This window comes from Osmerus mordax, chromosome 16, assembly GCF_038355195.1.
Source record: "Osmerus mordax isolate fOsmMor3 chromosome 16, fOsmMor3.pri, whole genome shotgun sequence".
In the NCBI taxonomy this organism is placed as follows: domain Eukaryota; kingdom Metazoa; phylum Chordata; class Actinopteri; order Osmeriformes; family Osmeridae; genus Osmerus; species Osmerus mordax.
In genome coordinates, this window is record NC_090065.1 from 8,021,075 (window position 1) to 8,038,745 (window position 17,671).

Consider the following 17,671-nt stretch of genomic DNA (forward strand, 5'->3'; position numbering starts at 1 on the left):
CAGCGATTAGTGAGACGTTCTTCCTGACCACACCACTCAGAGGGTCACATGGGATGTCACTGAAACATGATGTGAAATGACTGTGGGCTGCTTTCCTCTGGGGAATATGGTGAAAGGAACACTGGGTGGACATGTATGTTTTGCTGGGTGGTTTGTGTCATGAAATTCATTGACACATAATGAACCATGTTGCAAAGAATACGTCCCTTATTTCCTTTTCTTGCATTTCCTTTGGCTGTGTGGCGAACAGGCAGCTGGAGCTGGGGCTGCTGATCCCTAGGTAGTTGGCAGTGGCGCTAGTGCCAGTCTCTTTCAGCTCACTGTGAAAGTGCCCCTGGCTCTGTTAGTATGCCAGCATGCATGCCAGCGGAGCGAGACCGTTACATCCTCCAGCTGGGTCTGAGCCACCACGGGGCACCTGGACCCACTCACCAACCTCATGAAACGGAATGCATATTTAAGTTAGTGGAATGCATTTGTATGGCACCTTTCATCCAGGGGTGTCTCCACTTTTACTGGGGCGGCTGTGGCTCAGGGGGTAGAGAGGGTTGTCTGTTAATCGCAAGGTTGGCGGTTCGATCCCCGACTCCTCCCAGGCCATGTGCCGAAGTATCCTTGAGCAAGACTCTGAACCCCAAGTTGCTCCCGATGGGCAGGCCGGCGCCTTACATGGTAGCTCGCTGCCGTCGGTATGTGTGTTTGAGAGTATGAATGGGTGAATGAGAGGCAAACATTGAAAAGCGCTTTGAGTACCGCTAAGGTAGAAAAGCGCTATATAAATGCAGTCCATTTACCATTTACTTTATAGAGGGTGTCTGAGGTTCCGAGGGCTTATTCACCTCATCGTGTGTGCATTCTGCTGAGCCACCTTGGTGGTGCATGGTGAACATTTTGTATTTGATGTGATACTTACTTTTTGTGTTTGTATTTTTAGAGTGTTTCCAGATTTGCTGGAAGGACTGAAGGACAGACATAGTTTCCCAGCAGGAAGTCTCACACACTCCAGGAACGACCATGTGATCAACACAAGCATCGATGTGATTACCTTAAAGATTTCTTGTAAGACCCCTCGTTTTGTTTTGTTTAAATCTAGTTTTGGGAATGTGAATTATAAACAAGTTGAATAAAACAATGTCTGCAATCTGCCAAGAGAAGAATGTTCCCTGCTGTCTTACAAACTTTATTTTCCTTGTCAAAAAGCATCAGTAGATTTGATCCTCACACTACCACCATAGTGATCCACAGTACTCTCTGCTCCCTGCCGACCGTGTGGTTTGTGTGGTTAAGACTACGACTCTCTGTGTTGTGCAGGTGAGACCCAGATAGTCTTCTCACAGGCACTTAATCACTACACTTGTTGTTGTCAGAAGCACAATTGGTCTCTATTCACATCTGCTGCCTCAGCAAACTCTGGCCTGATTTGGTCACTTTGGAGCCCTGTTCACTTGCTTCCCTCTGATTCCATGGATCATTACAAATGGTGTCTTTATGTGGCGTGTTAACCCGGATAGTGTTCTCCCTTGAGCACCTTTATCATCTATTCATCTTGTTGTCCCAGTTTAGCTCAGGATCTATCTTTCTTTTAAACTGTACTGCTTGCTGTTGCATGCCTCTGTCACCTCCAGTAGCAGATGAGGAGATACAAACGTGATATAGTGCTCCACCATCACATTTCAGCATGCTGACAATTTCTGTGTCACAGATAATAATTTAGGAACATTTACGCTCTCTGTAATGTGTGCACAGTCCAGAATTTATATATACACATTTCGCAAATGTAATAAAATGTTATTGAGCACCAAGCTCAAGCACCAAGATGTTCTCCAGTGACTACATAATGCACAGTTGCTTGGTATTATTTCCAGAGTGACATATTGCACAACCAGCCACAGGCAAACTTCAAATGTGTCCAAATGGATGAATAAATGAACATCTGAAACATCCAAATCAAATGTTCTTGGCCCAGTATTCTTGCCTCAGAGCAGACAGAGTTGGACACTTCATGTTTTTCTTGGCACATTTGCATGGCTGAGTAGATCATTGTGTCACCTGGAGGTTTGAACGAAGGCTAATCGCAATCGAATTCCAGATGGTGTTCCAATGCGTGACATATCCTCAATTTCCGACAAAAAGTGCATAGTTTCTTCAACAGCCACCATTAGCCGAGGGGAAGAGACACGCAATTGGAAAGTGTCCAGTGGCGTGAATATTTCCATCTGCACCTGGTGAATAATAAAGGAGCACCAGTTCAAGAGGCTCACTAGCAGCTATCACATGCCTTTCACCACTTAGTGCACCTTATTTGAATATTTAATAGGAGTCTTAAATGCATATTTCTTGTCTTTTAGGCCCTATTGAGTGACTCACTCTGCCTAAAGGGCGAACACAATCTTCGGTAAGAATTTGTTCCTCAGAAAGTGACATCTCAGCCATTACAAGTTTGCAGAACTCCAAGGTTTGGCAGGATCCCTACATCCTTTATTCCTATGGACACCTAAGGCCAGTTCTGTGGCAGCACACCCCCATATTCCCTGTCAAGTCCTGTGGCAACACAAGCTGTAGATTCTATTGGGGCAAATACTGATCTCTATTCCCCATCCAGATCATTTTGCCGTGGAGTGCTTTGAAATCAGATCACTTATGTGTGACTCAGGACTGAGGGCCTGTGGAGGTGAGTATCTCATCCTTGTTGGTGGTAAAGGGACAGGCTATTAAGATGTGTGACTGTGAGATACTTTTCTCTGATTACATTTCAAGCTGTTGTTTGTGCATCGGTCTTTTCGGTGGAAGCGGTGAGACATCACTTCTTCTATTTATGCCATTCACAAAGCACTGTCATGATCCACAACTGATAGTCAGCAGCATGCTCAGATCCACTAAGGCCTCTGTTCATTCATTAGCCTCCCCATCCATCCATTCGCTCGTTTTGAGATTCAATCATTCAGTGTATGTGTGTACATCCAAGGCCGACTGTCCTGAACAGGAACAGAAGAGCCTCCATGTTTGCCAGCATGTGTTGCCGTCCTCATGCAGCCACTCCAGGCCTGTGTTTACACACCCAGGGAATGCTAGAACACTGACGTCAAGGTGTCATTTTTCATGTAAATAGAATATGGCAGGGTATAGCAGACCTGCTGTGAAATTTGGCAGGGACACACAGGATCAACTTCATTTCCACCACAGCACAATCTGGCTAGTTATGTGACATCAAATGAGAGCATTTGCCTGAAAACTTCCATATTCCATGAGGTGCAAGTAAATGTTCTACAGTGGTCATGGTTTACAGTAACTTTACACAAGAGCTGTACCAGTCACAATAATCTGAAGGCATTAACACTTACAGAAATACATTCAAACAAGAGGTCAACATGGCAAACAGGCAGCTGTTGGAATATACAATATGTCAAGATATCAAACTCTAATGCATACACAACCAATAGATTCATGATTTCTAATGTGACCGCATTCTGGAGTAGAACAATTGATTGTGTGGTTTACATTTAGTATCAGTGCGGTTCATTACCAAGGCTCATTGATTCATTTACTGAGCAAGTAATGATGGCTGACTGAGGATACTCCAAGTAGCAGTCAATCTAAGAGACTCTCGTCCAAAACATTGGCCAAGGTCCAAGTTTTCTTTTCCTGGCCTCTCATCCCCTGCTTTAAATTCACAGCTCGTAAAGATAAACATACACGCGTTAAACTAATCTAGGATTGTATAAAAATGTACTGTGGTTAGCAATCTCACTCTTAGGTAACACCAATGCCCAATGGAAATTGGATCTGAATGATCACTGGACAATTTCCATGTCCTCAGACTATACTTGAGTCAAGGCTGGTGCTGACTTGTTTCTGACAGCTTCAATACAAACTCTGAAAAACAGATAAACATGTAAGATACTATTTACACACAAATGATAACAGGTGTTCAATAACAACAAACCTTTTTACTCACTGTGTGGCAGTGTGTGTGAGTGTTTCTGTATGTGCACGTGGGTGTGTGCACAAGGTTGGGTGCGTTTGCAGTTATGAGATCATGACAGTGACATCAGCTGATTGAACTCACACGGTGTCCCTGCAGTCGTGGTTGCTATCACAGGGGGTGGCGCTGGCTGAAGTCCTGTGAAGTGACAGGGCCAGCTGGGGGATGAAACTCGGTAAGACAGGCAGTTGGTCTGGGAGGCTCAGGCTGCGTTCCCCATAGCTCTACGTTTCACTAGAGTGCAACACAACTCTGCCTCAACGGACTGACACAGGATTAATTTTTTCTCCTGCCAAACATCAGCAGTGAACAATTCTAACAACATCAACCGTCTTAGAAACCACAAAGAAAGGACCCTGACCATGTGCTCTGTGGCTAGGAAGTCTTGTTCAACCACAGAAAGCCAGCTTCAGCCCAACTCACCCTGATACTTGGTTTGAATAGGAAAGAAAGTGCCAACTGTACTAGTGGGCTGTGTATTGAGAGGACCATGGGGGCCAAGCAGTCTAGAAGTTTCTCCAGAGAAGAGTTGAGTCAGGTGAGTGTGAGTCAGGGAAGGAGGACCCCCGGAAGAGACGACCATCCCAGTCTGTCATCTGCCGCAGAGAGGATCCGCAAAAACACCACCACGCACTTCGGCTACAGCACCCTCAGTATGTCCATGCGTGGGCTCGACCAGATGCCTGCAGAGCTGTGGGAACTGAGAGAGCTGGAGAAACTCAACCTCTCCCTGAACTACTTGTGTGCTCTCCCTCCAGCAGTGGGCACTCTGGACAACCTGGTGATCCTCAACCTGTGGGGAAACAACCTGACGTGCCTGCCGCCTGAAATCGGCCTGCTCAAGAAGCTCCGCGTCCTCTTTGCTTACCGCAACCATCTGAGTGAGGTGCCTGAGGAGCTGGGCTCCTGTACCCGCCTGGAGGTGCTCAGCCTGGCTAACAACAAGATCACGGGCCTCCCTGGCAGCCTGGCGGCCATGCGCAACCTAACCAAGCTCAACCTCAGTCACAACCGCATGGCCCACATCCCCACCTGCGTCTACAGTATGAAGGGTCTGGTCTTCCTTCACCTGGCGTGCAACCGGCTCGAGAACATCGCCGACCAAATCCAGGACCTGGTCAACCTGAAGATCCTCATCGTGGAGGGGAACAGTATCCACGTGCTGCCTAAGACCCTGTGCTTCCTGGATACGCTGGAACTGTTGAACGTGGACTTTAATGACCTGCAGAGTGTGCCTGTGGAGATGTATCAGCTGAGCCGACTGGGTAAACTGGCATGTCATCCAATGGATAAAGGGCTGCACATTGTCCATAACCCCCTGCTCAAACCTATTCAGGAGGTGCTGCAGGGAGGCCTTAGTGCTCTCTATAACTACCTCAAGCCTGGATGAGGGAAACGAGTGTAGTTTATGAATGTGTATGTGTTTGTGTGTGACTGTGTGTGTGTGTGTGTTCCTTGTACTCATATCAGTGATGTTGTTCAACGCTTATGTATAAGTATAAAATCTGATTACCGAGAGATTAACTGCAAGGATGGGATCACCTTTTGTAATTGTGACCTTGCTGTACAGATGAGATGATAAAATGCTTTCTGAGACTGCCAGGTGTAAATGAATGAATTTTCCTGTGACACATGAATACCATGAAAACCATGTCAAAAGTCTGTATAAACCATTAATTCGAGTTTCACAATTCACCGATTCACCCCTCTAGTTTGGGGTAGCTCCTTTTCCCTTCTCAGTTGACTTAGTTGGTCCCATCAGTAAAAGGGCAGTTGGGTGTGTGGGCCAGTGACAGCACGCACCCCTTCCCCCTTTCCCATCCAGGTGATGAGGATCAGGTATGGGGAGTGGAGACCGGCAATGGAAACTGTGTTGGTGAGGGCTTTACATCCAAACAAAAGCAGGTCTTAGACTCTGATTAAATGTTCCACTCCAACACATCAACACCCTGGTCAGAAGCAGCCCCTGAAGTGGCGGTGGCTATTATAACACTTCAGATCAAATCTTTCTTACTCTACTTATTTTTACTCTCTCTCTCTCTCTCTCTCTCTCTCTCTCTCTCTCTCTCTCTCTCTCTCTCTCTCTCTCTCTCTCTCTCTCTCTCACTCTCTCTCTCTCACTCTCTCTCTCTCTCTCTCTCTCTCTCTCTCTCTCTCTCTCTCTCTCTCTCTCTCTCTCTCTCTCTCTCTCACTCTCACTCTCACTCTCTTTCTCTTTGTCACACACAAACGCTATCGTTCTATCTCCCTTTTTCTTTCTCAGCAGATGGATAGTGGAGCTCATATATTGGATTTTTTTTGCTTTGTTGGTGGCATTTGGCAACCTTTTACCATCAGATAAATTGCATTGAAAGGTGTGCAAAAATGAGAGTCAGACTTGGCTGTACAGCAATCTCTCTTGGGCAAGTGTGGCATAACGTGTCATATTTCTATCCTGTTCTCTATATCATAACCAATAATGTGTAATAACCTTCACCTGACTTTAGAGCAAAGGACAGATTCTGGGTTTATTTATATTGGGGTGAATGGAGACGGCCTTAAGTCAAGTGCTGTAGTCGTCTGACCCCCAGTTCAGCCAGTTCAAGATTGGAGGAGACCGTTGTTAATGAGATTTTGTGATGGTCACATTCCACAGGCGTGTCCACTGCCATCCAATGGGATTCCACTTTTACCTTAAACAGCTGCACTAATATCTGTGTTAGTTGATATGACTCTCACTGGATCATTGGCATTCCTAACGACTATATATTTCTATTTCTTTATGATCCCCAGCTTCAGATTTACACACAGCCCTTCGCCTTTGATTTGTATCTAATTGCTTCAGAACTATACTCACAATATAATAGCTTTTTATACTCTGACCATTATAAATCATTCTAAGAAATCTGTACTTAAATGTTGGTCTTTGGCTGTTTCCCCTGGGGATTATGAACCCATGGCTTACAGTTTTATCAGTTATAGAGAATGTTTCATGAACCTGACTTGTTGGATTGTACGATAAACTCTATGAAAGTGGCACAAAAACGACCTCTGTTGGCAGCTTGCTAGCATAACACCAAATTTACACCAAACAGAACGTTCTTCTTTACACACACACACACACACACACACACACACACACACACACACACACACACACACACACACACACACACACACACACACACACACACACACACACACACACACACACACATACATGCTTCATCCATGATAAATTAACTTCTAATGAACATCTGCTTATCACCTTTAAAACTTTTCCTCAGATCTAAATTCAGTGGGCCTTGAAGATTTCCAGTGGTAGTGGAGGAGGAGGGTTGGACACATTGAGCACAAAACACCCCTTTGACAATGCATTCAAGTTTACAGTAAGTCAACTCAACTGGAAAATGTAGAAGTACTTGAAAAGTACCAAAATTGCTAAAATAGTGTTTGGGCTAATTGAAGTAAGTAATGCACTGACAGTTTTTATGGTAGTAACCCACCATGAAAATCGATTACAATTAAATTGACCAAGCAGGCAATCAGTCTGAATGGAATTAATGGTGTTCAAATCTTCTGCACACCCAGGTATGGCTCAATGTTTGTACATTATCAAAGCTTTTTCAGTGATTGACAGATTTATCAACCAGCCTTATTTTAACAGGATCACCTAATGTACTTCCCCAATCAGAAATACTGTTCTTTTGATGAATTATGAACAAAAGAGGTCAAAACATCTAGGGGCCCATAAATATCGCAGCAGAAAGATTACCTATCAATCCCTTGGTGCTCTTTCTACGATCATTAGTTTTGGGCAATCAAATAGTCGGGATATCACAAACTCACTGATGTCTGGCAACCACATTAGAATAACAATGGAATAATAATCTATAGTTCCCTGTTGAAATAGGCTTGAGTCTTGTGATAAAATGCATCCTACTGACAAACACGACTGCCTGAGATGATGGGAGATTAATGACAAACAGTGTGGCACTGCTACTTTTCTAATTACTAAAACATGTAATTACCTTCTCCATCAGTCATTTGTGTTGTTCCCAAAGGAGAAATGTAATTCAACCAGATACTCCACAAGCCAACTGTTCTTTTAACAATTAAAACATTTTGAAGACGTTGATTGAAATGTATTATACATCCAATGAACCTCTTTGTATAAATCCGTAGTTGCTCTGTGTTCTAAAATGATTTTATTTACTGCTGAGAGAGGAAAACAAAGAGGTACATAACTTCAATGCTGTCATGATGGAATCATCTGATCCTGTCAGGTCAAATCACATTTTTTCAAATTCAATTTCAGTGAGAGGTTCCAGTATTCTCCACTACATTTTACTTAAATAGTCACGCAACATTCAGCATCCAGAACAACAACCTGCTATGATTTTATCTCCACACGGTTAACTTGTTTTCTGTTCTCACAGACAGAACCACCCTAGAACCAGTCATACACCTTTCTGATCAATAAATGGTTTACACACAATCACATCCCAGCAGCTCATATCTCCTCTGTGGTAAAGATACAATGTATGGTACTCCTGTTCAGTTTTATACACAGACAGTCACATTTGGCTTTCTCTTACTATTGTTTATTTTGCTACCCAGTTACAGGGTATTGTACATTCACTATTTCCCAGACATCTTTGGCCAGAGGAATGGCAATGAATTTTGGCAAGCCACACTGCAATGGCAAAGACAATGCTTGCATACCAGAAAGATGAGTGGTTTCACAACAGCTGATATATTACGCTATAGTTTGCTGCACCCCCCAAAAAAGTTCAGCATCGTCCTTGACAGACAGAGTAATTTAAGGGCTAAATGAAGATCCATGCCAATCTCAATGCTATTTAATTGGGGGTGGAAACTACTGCTACGTGTAAAACACGATATCCAGAATGCATGCTGAGGGAACTGGGTATCGCGCCATTGCATTGATTTGATTTTCTGTCCCAAGATAATTTACTTGTTTAGTTATATAAGATATATTTACGTAAACTATGATATTGATCCGTTTGACACAAAACATGTTAATGCATCAATAATGGTTATAATGACATAATCTGTAACATTTTGGATGACAGAGCCTTATTTTCCAATGCCAATTAAGCATGTCTATGAATGTCACCCTTGGGTATCCTTTAAGAAGATCAGTGTACCAATCTGATCAGAGGACACAGAGGAATGACGAGAATGGTCTCGATGAATATGGAGTACATTATACCTGCCATTGTAAAGACATACAATAAATTACAATGGAGTTTGTAACATTGTAGATTAGGAAATAGATAAAGTAGTTAAAGTCAGAACGACAGATTAATTATTTGTTACACAGTCATACACAAAGAGATAGATTGACAAAAGTGTAAATTAGCCTACATGGAAAACATGCAAATCTGCAAATCCCAGTCAATAACCCCAAAAAGGTAGGAGGGGACAGCATCGGTTCGATGAGCTGTTCTGACTCGCGCGTGCCAGCACAGTCAGAGCTCGAATACCCCCTCTACTGGAGAAAGCACGCGCACTTCGAGGCTTGCGGACCAGTCAGTGTGCCCGCGTAATTCTGGACTCCACATAGCTCCTCGAAGTCTGTAAATCGGAAAGCGGCACCATTAATAGCCTATTTATACACAATAATACGAAGGAAAGGAGGCTACAGTTTAGTATATTAGACAAATCCTGTACAGGTATAATTCCACTTGCAACAGAGGAAGAGTGTCTTCAGTTAACCCCGCGGCGGGGGTTAACTCATCGACTGCAGTCTCGAGATGGATAAAGTTATCAATTGCCTATTCGCTGCAATAAGTCTGCTGGTGTCTGTTCGAGGAGAAGTGTTTAAAGGTATGAAAATCTTAAGTATAAACAAAAAATGTGTTCTTTGTGCTGTCATGCTTTTGTTATAGCTCGGGTAAGCAATAGACAGTTTCCAACTCGCCTCTTCTCGGCGCGCCGCGGTTCCCGATCAGGTGCACTTAGATATAAATATGTTGTATAGTTTTGATTCTGTTTAAAAAGTTTTACTTGTGCAGTGACTTGTGTGATCGAGTACTTCGTTTAAAGTGAGACAATAGCAAGAGGTAAAGCTTTAATAGGAGAATACAGTTAAAGTTAATTTTCTAAAGCCAGATTAAACAGATGTATGCTTTGCTTCCATTACCACCGAACGTACTGCCTTGACATGCTTAAATACATGTGATGCTTCAGCAGGTGTGGTTAAACACCCTGTAGTAACTCAGCCCCGAGTGAACTCCAGAAACATGCGCTTTGAAATAATGCATATCCACACATAATGTCATTCTACTTAGTCTTCCCCAAACTTTTACATACGTTTCCTGAATTCAGTTTCTGTCCATGTCGTATAACAGCTGCCGAAAAGAGTGTAGTATTGACAATGTTGTGAGTGGTCAGCCTTGTAAATGATCAACAATGTAAGTTTGAGCAATTGAGAGTGTAATTAGGATGGGGTTTTAAACTGTTATTAAAAGATTTGACTGGGGTGAACAATGAACAGTTATGTTATCAATTATCAGCAACTATAGGCAACTTCTGAATAAGATTTGTCCAGTAGAGACGAGGCTCAGAGGTTCATTTTCAGGTGTATGTTCTTTATGTTTAGGTGTCAAATGTGTTCACATTGGACAAATGCAGTCTGGCACTCTTACAGTAGGCTATTGGACAGTAGTGCCTGAGGGGACATTAAACGGTTTAATTCCAACCCTAAAAGGGGTCATTTGAGCTGTCAATGGATTTTCTATGTGCAAGAGGTACATTATGTTCATGCTGATCAATACCAACATGAATTTTAAATGTTGAGCCTGAGGATAATTTTAGGTTATCTACCTTGCTTAAAGCTTTTTATCATTGTTGATTGACACACTTTTTCAAATAAGTTTAATAGAATAAGAGTTTTTTTTAACATCTCTTATATTTGATCAACTAATGTGACTCTTAGAATGCTTTAAGTGCATTCTAAACTATACTGTGGTTTTTAGGTGTTTAGATGTTGTTGACAACTTTCATCTATTACTCAGAGAACCTGTTGGGGGCAGCATGGTACACTTATAGTCGTATGGATGCTCATAGTATTGAGATCTAAACTGCTTCAGAGGACAAGACCAGTTAGGTACACAGACTAATGCTATTCTAATGTGATTTGGAAAAGTGGTTTCTCTTCAAATAGAACTGAAATATTTCCCCAAAATGTACTACCATGATAAACATGGTATATCTCAAACTTTAAAACCAAGAAGATGTAACATACAATAGTGCAAATAACTCCTAGTGGTTGATCAATCATTAAAGCAACACAATGGCATATTTTTGTTGATTTTAAGAAGTCCCTCGTGAACCAATCAGGGTCTATTTCACCTGAGGTTTCCTCATTTTGCTTGCTGTGGTGACTGGTTGCCTGAGAAAGGAGAGATTTATTGAGGCGGCTGTTCTTCAGCCCCCAGTGGTACTCAAACCATCGATAAATGCTGTCCTAATTGCATGACCGTGTGTGTAAATATGTAAACCAGGAAGAAAATCAATTAGATCTTTTTTTACTCTATGACTGGATGATGGATTATCTACATATGTCTAGACGTGTAGAAGCTTTGGTAGATGCCAGAACCAATGTGAGACACATTGCAGCTTGTGGGTTAAAAATCTGGTAAAACTAAGAAAAAATATTTTTCCAAAAAGATATCGCAAAAAATGGCTCACTTTACTGCACAGTTTCCCTCTACGTTTGTGTAATTTTCATGAATATCTTTAGATCAGAGACAGGGAATAATGTGAATTGATCAATATTACTAGCATCGTATAATATAGGAAATGGACAATGGACATTTTTGGCTAAACATATAATTTTTGTGCATCTTAACATTTCGAGCTGCTCTCAACCCATGCTCTCAAACCAGAAACATCTGAAAACACAATCAATGAGTCCATTGTGGTGTATAGGGGGTCTTTCAAATATTAAATAACAGTTTCTTGGCAGGACTAAGCTTTGATATCTATATCCTTTTGACTGAGCACATTCAATTCTAGGGAGCTTTTTGTTATGTTTACCACCTTCTCTTACAGCCATAAAAGCTGTCTTGTTTTCTGATAGGAGTTAGCCGTGTGTTGAGAGTAATGCTGCTGCTTTGGGTTCCAATGCAGTACTTTGTCATTGCAGAGTGACTGCCTCTGATAGTGTCCTGGTTGACCAATCCTGATTGCCATCCAAGCTGTGACTCAGAGTAAAACAACACGTTGTCTGTTTGTGAAGATAAACAGCACCTCATTTGAAGTCTGGCAATCATTAAAATTATGTTTCACTCATGAAAAATCTTTTTTCCCTTCTCCCTTATAAGAATAATAGAGGCTTTTTTTCAGGAAGGTGTCTTGGAGGGTGGCAGCTTCTGTTGTTTGAGCCAGTGGAGAATGAAATTAAATATGTAGGCAAGTTTTAAGATTGTCTCAAAACATTAGAGGATTGATTGATGACAGTATAAAGCAGAAAGTTTAGACATTTATATTCCGTGGTTGTGTTCACTGTGCTTTCAGATTTTTTTTTATTATGACAATAGCAGTGTATGTGTGAATCTATGGACATAATGTATTTTCAGTGCTGAGTTTTTTCGAAAATATGATATGTTAGATATGTCTGGGTGAAAGCTCTGAGAGTTACAGGGAATATTGGACATGTGTTTTAAGTGATTTAGGGTTCAGACATTGCTTTACATTACTCTGACACTGAATGCAGCATCATGTAAATGTAATCTTTACTTTCCACACACATCAGCCCAGTTAATGTCATCTTACCATGACAACATACTGTTCATGTGACTATTACAAGCTTGTCCATAGCTTGTTTAGGACAAGGTTAAGTCTGTGTCCATACTTTACGGTTATGCCATTTCCCTCCCCGAATCAGGCAATCTTGACAAGCTGCTTCAAAGACAAGACACGAAAGCAACTTTGGCTGCATGTCTCCGATACAGTTCATCTTCATATCCCCAGAGGGACACTCCACATTCAATCATTAACTGTTGATTTGCAAGTGATTTTATTTACATTCTGGAGAGCCTGTAATAGTTTGAAGTTCATTCTTGAAGCGGCTGATGTGAGGCTGTTATGCAGGAGTTGCAGTGGAATGGTAATTAGCCTTGAGATGTGACTGTGTGAAGGATGCTGGACAAACAGAGATGCTCTAATTATATACAGCTCCTTCTTCAAATGAAGAGGATAAAAGCTAATGAATCGCACACAGGCCAGCACAGGGGCTGGCTAATGAAGAGAGAGAGACAGATAGGGGGGAGTGAGGGAAAGAGAAAGAGAGAGAGAGGAATAGAAAGAGAGAGAGAAAGAGATGGGCGAGAAAGAAATAGATATGCACGAGCAATTTTTACTCTGATCTCATCATGGGTATCCAAACACAAGAAAAAACCCAACAACTTGTTATTCAGCAGATTATGTATACAGATGTTTGCATTCTTTGTAGGTGGCTGTGAGAGTCCAGACACTCAAGAAAACAGCGCTAATTAATGCTCCAAGGGTCTCAATTGTTATTAATGATAAGCATTGGGAGGGAAGGAGGGGAGGAGTCGGAAAATGGATGGAGGACCCCAATGCAAGAGCCTGTCTTCTTCATGGCCCTTATCCTGCTTTATATCTGAAATTGACAGACTGCAACTTAGATACCACCTGAGGGTCAGTGTACTGTATTGAAAATTTAACAAATTCATACAATGACAAAGCCAAACTAATAAAAACGTCACTCCATGTACAGCTGTAAAGTTCAACCTGAAATCCCCCCTCCATAGGACAATCAAACCACTCCCTAACTTTGAAGAAAAACTGCTTAATGTCAAAGACCTGTCTTGTTGTCTGGGCTCACAACTGGGGGTACTGTAGGAGGTGGCAGTGGGGGGCAGCTGATGTTTCACCTTGTCTCATGCTATTTCTCTGCCTTCTGTCAGGGGCTCTAACAGTAGGCAGGTGCAGACGGCCCCCTCCCAACCAGGCCTTATGAGTATAACCACAGGCGAAATTCTCCATTACTGTCACACTGAATCTGTTGCCGTCACATTAACGCACGGTGCACAGTCATTAATGCATTAGACCCTGTTTGAGCAAGAGTTATTTGCATTGGCTTTTTCACAGTTGGTTTTCCCTCGTGCTAAAAGCTGTCCTGGATGAACCTATCGGCCATTTAATTATTCAATAATGGAGCCATCCTTAAATTGAATTAGGCCACAAATGACCTACGATGTTTTTCCCTTAGTGTATTTTTATATCAATTAATGTGGTTTGAAAAAAAAGCCCTATTCTGTATTTTATTGACTTGATATCCTTATCCAGTTGAGGTATTAAGTGGATAAATGTGTTCTGAACGTCACCGGTTTGAAACAGCAGTTCATCAGAAGCACCTTCCCAGCACATGATCTGAACATTCACAGTGAAGCCCTTTGTTGGCTGCCCTCCCAATGCTCCCCCTCCTTCCTTTAAGCAGAATGTACCTGATTATGCTTCCATCGGTCACACACTTGGTGCCTGTTTGTAGGCTGTTATCTGTTTGCTCTGGAGGCTCCTCGGGGAAGCAAATGGCTGATAAGAGACTGTTGTTCTGTAAACAGGCCTTTGACCTCCCCGGGCTGTGTTTGGCTCTTTTTCAAACGGCCTCTTTTCTATTGCCCCTGAGCCTAAACCTGTGTGTGACTAATTCCCCAGTGGAGGTTTAATGGCATTACTGTACGCTCCATGCGTGCACAGGGTGGTCACATGGGAGCTGCCAGGCCCTCAGGCCCCTCTGCCTGCAGAAAGGGGGTGTAGCGGAGGTTTGAGAAAAGGATGCGCTGCTTCTTACAACATTCTGAAAATGGCGATGGTAGCTTGAATGACCTCTTTATGTTCCAACCCAAAACTAGCTTCAGGGACCATAGAAACACATTGCAATTTTCTAAACCTTTTGAACTCTAAACCTCATGATCCCTCTGAAAAATAAAACATGAATGCCATTGTTTTGTTAGTCACCCCTGTTTGTCACTGATGCATACTTTGTTATTTCATTGTAAGTGATATGACAACAGTCCATCATTGTCTCCTCAAGGGACCGCCAATGGACCTTCACATTAGCATTGGGCAGATAAACAAGCTGGTTCAGGGGCAACTGCAAGGCACTGATGTCAACCCGCTCAGCTTACACAAGCCCTGTTTAATGTACCAGTCCGGTACTACAAAACATTTATTAAGTAGCCCGTAGCCAAACGGGTGTTTGGTGTGTGGTGCAGTGTTGTATTAAATCAGCTTGGTGTTAAACACCCCTACATCTATGTGGCTGTTGAGACACACAGCTGCAGGGCTCATGTAACATAGCAAACACAAAACAATAACTGGAAAAGATGATGCACCGCTGAAGCTTAGCTTGCACCCTGTAATCAGAGTTTGCCACACGCTTAAGAAATTACAGGGCACTGGAGTCATTAGGGGCTGCGAGCAGAGCTCAGTGTTGCTAACGGAAACAGGTTGAAAACACATGTTTTGGGCATAATGCATGTCTGAATAAACAAAACAGAACAAACTGGACATTTTGATAGTAATGATAGTGCAGGGCTGGGGGATATTTGCTTGACTATTCTGCTGTAAAGACTTGCTATCAGGGTGAGAGAGAGTAATTAATGCAGAAGGCCTGTAGCGTCAATAGCCTTTTCAGCAACAGTATCATCATTCTGAGTGTCTTTACTGAGTAGTAAATCGTTTCAGAAGGTCTCCCTAACCAGCTGCCCAAAGAGTAACAGCCGGTTTCAAACGTAAATAGACTGGAAACATGAATATCGGACCTGGAATACAGAACAGCCTAAATAATATGTCGTAATTGGAACATATTTTCCAATATCATAACCAACTTTATGGGCTCAGATTGTTTTGAATAAATTGCAAGCTCATTTTGTGCCAGAGCCTCACCAACACAGTGTCAAAGCTCTTTGCGAGATTTTTTCCCCTAGCTTAGGTATTATTCCTACTGGGATCTCCTTGGTCATAGTCTTCTACCACACAGCCGTTTCCCAGCCCTTTTTAGTCATGGGGAGAGAAAGGGCACCAAACAGAGGAAATCATGATTGGAGTGGCCTGGTGAGCCAGAGTCATGCTGAGCCCAGAAGAAGGATGAATAATTCACTCCCATGAGCCCCTGCTCCAGTGTGAGTCTAATATTCAACAACCCCTGTGAGGCCTGATGTCCCCTGACCCCTTCTTTACTTGGGGAGAGCCCAACCCCAGCCTCACCCCAACGGTGCCTTCACTTGAGCGTCAGAATTACATTGGTATGACTAGAATGGTTGGTTGAGATGTTTTGTAGGATGAACATTGCAGAGGTGGTCAGCAATATTGTATTGAGTGAATTTAACACTTTCCTTAGTTCCAGTGCTCACAGTAACGAGATGGATTATAGTAAGGTAATAGTTAATAATAATGTGCAGTACATGCTGCGACAGAAGGATTTAGCAGATGTAATGGCAGGCTCTCTCTAGATTGCGGTGCTACCTCTGACTATTGTGTCTCCTAAACCTGTCTCTCCAACTTTGTTTTCTGCCTTGGTTTCTATAATTATCTGAACAAAAGACACTCATGAATGCACAAAGACATAACAAGCATTCGCAGATTGACTGTATGTCAGTGTAAGGGTGCGTAGGCGATTGTGTGTGCGCTCGCAATACTGTGTGTGCCCTCACAATGCTTTGCGTGTCACTTCATGCGTGTGTGCAATCGCGTTGACTAGTGTTAACCCAGTGAGGGGAACGTGTGTGTGTCTTCTGTGTGCGTGGGGGCTGGGGATGTGTGGGCGCTCGGTATGGGTGTCCTGCCTGTGTGCCTGTCTGCATGGTGTTTGTTTCCTCTAAGGTCCTGCTTGTCAGGTGGTGGCCCATCTGAGGCTTATTATCAGGGATGTGTCAGTGCGCAGCAGGCAGCCGGGCTGATACCTTAATGAATCTAGGTCTTGACTAATTGGTTATACTGGGGCATCGGGGATTGAAAGAGGAGAGGAGAAGAGGGCAGCACCAGCCTTCACACCGGTGTATCAGGGCTGTCATGATCATTTGTTGAAGATTGTTGAGGAAGAAACGGCATACACGCTTTCTATCAAAATCCTGAAATTGCAAAGGCCCCACTGAAATTGGAAAGACCTGTTCCTAACTCGAAGTTTTGTCTTCAATTGACTTAGTCCTGGCCCCTTATATTATACTTTGGCAGCCTTCCATAAGTCATCACATTGAAATAAATGATTCTTTGGACTGAAATAAGTGGTAATTACCCTTATAGGGCATAACAAGGGAGGGGATATTTGCACAGCAGCAACCAACTTTTACTATGGACAAAGTAGCCAAGAGGCATGAGACCCCAGACGTACTGGAGCAGCCAGTGGTTCTCCCTATGCTTCACTAGGTCAGCTTTGACTCTCCACTCTCCATCCTCCCAGAGGAGAAAGCATGCCCTGGCTGCTGCTGCTGCACATACCAGGGCTCCAGGGCTTCTTCCAGGGTGTCAGGTCTGACCTTTCACTTGTGCTGGGAAGCAGGGAGGGGATGTGTGTTTGTGGGGGTGCTTGGTTAACCTAGATCTCTCGTGCCCCTGGCTTTTGGTATCTCTTGGCAGGTCAGGGGAACTCTTGGCGTACAACCTCCAAGTCTTGAAATAATGGTAAAGTTTGGTTCATTTTCTAGCTTCTCT

The 17,671-nt window shown here is 42.9% G+C and overlaps 2 protein-coding genes across 2 annotated transcripts in view; both read left to right on the forward strand.

Annotated features, from left to right (window-relative positions):
• Positions 1–4,220: 4,220 nt before the first annotated feature.
• On the forward strand, positions 4,221–6,051 carry LOC136958621 (leucine-rich repeat-containing protein 30-like). The gene has a single exon (XM_067252656.1). The coding sequence runs from the start codon at positions 4,473–4,475 to the stop codon at positions 5,370–5,372; it is 900 nt and encodes a 299-aa protein (XP_067108757.1). The 5' UTR covers positions 4,221–4,472; the 3' UTR covers positions 5,373–6,051.
• A 3,690-nt stretch (positions 6,052–9,741) lies between these two features.
• LOC136958883 (receptor-type tyrosine-protein phosphatase mu-like) overlaps positions 9,742–17,671 on the forward strand; it is a 93,530-nt gene continuing 85,600 nt past the window's right edge. The window contains exon 1 of the mRNA XM_067253008.1: positions 9,742–9,814. Within this exon, the coding sequence (XP_067109109.1) occupies positions 9,742–9,814 (73 nt within the window). The remainder of the gene's footprint in view (positions 9,815–17,671) is intronic.

Bases quoted from the DNA above. Each gene is read 5' to 3' on its own strand.
- LOC136958621 (XM_067252656.1), top strand. From the start codon at position 4,473: ATGGGGGCCAAGCAGTCTAGAAGTTTCTCCAGAGAAGAGTTGAGTCAG.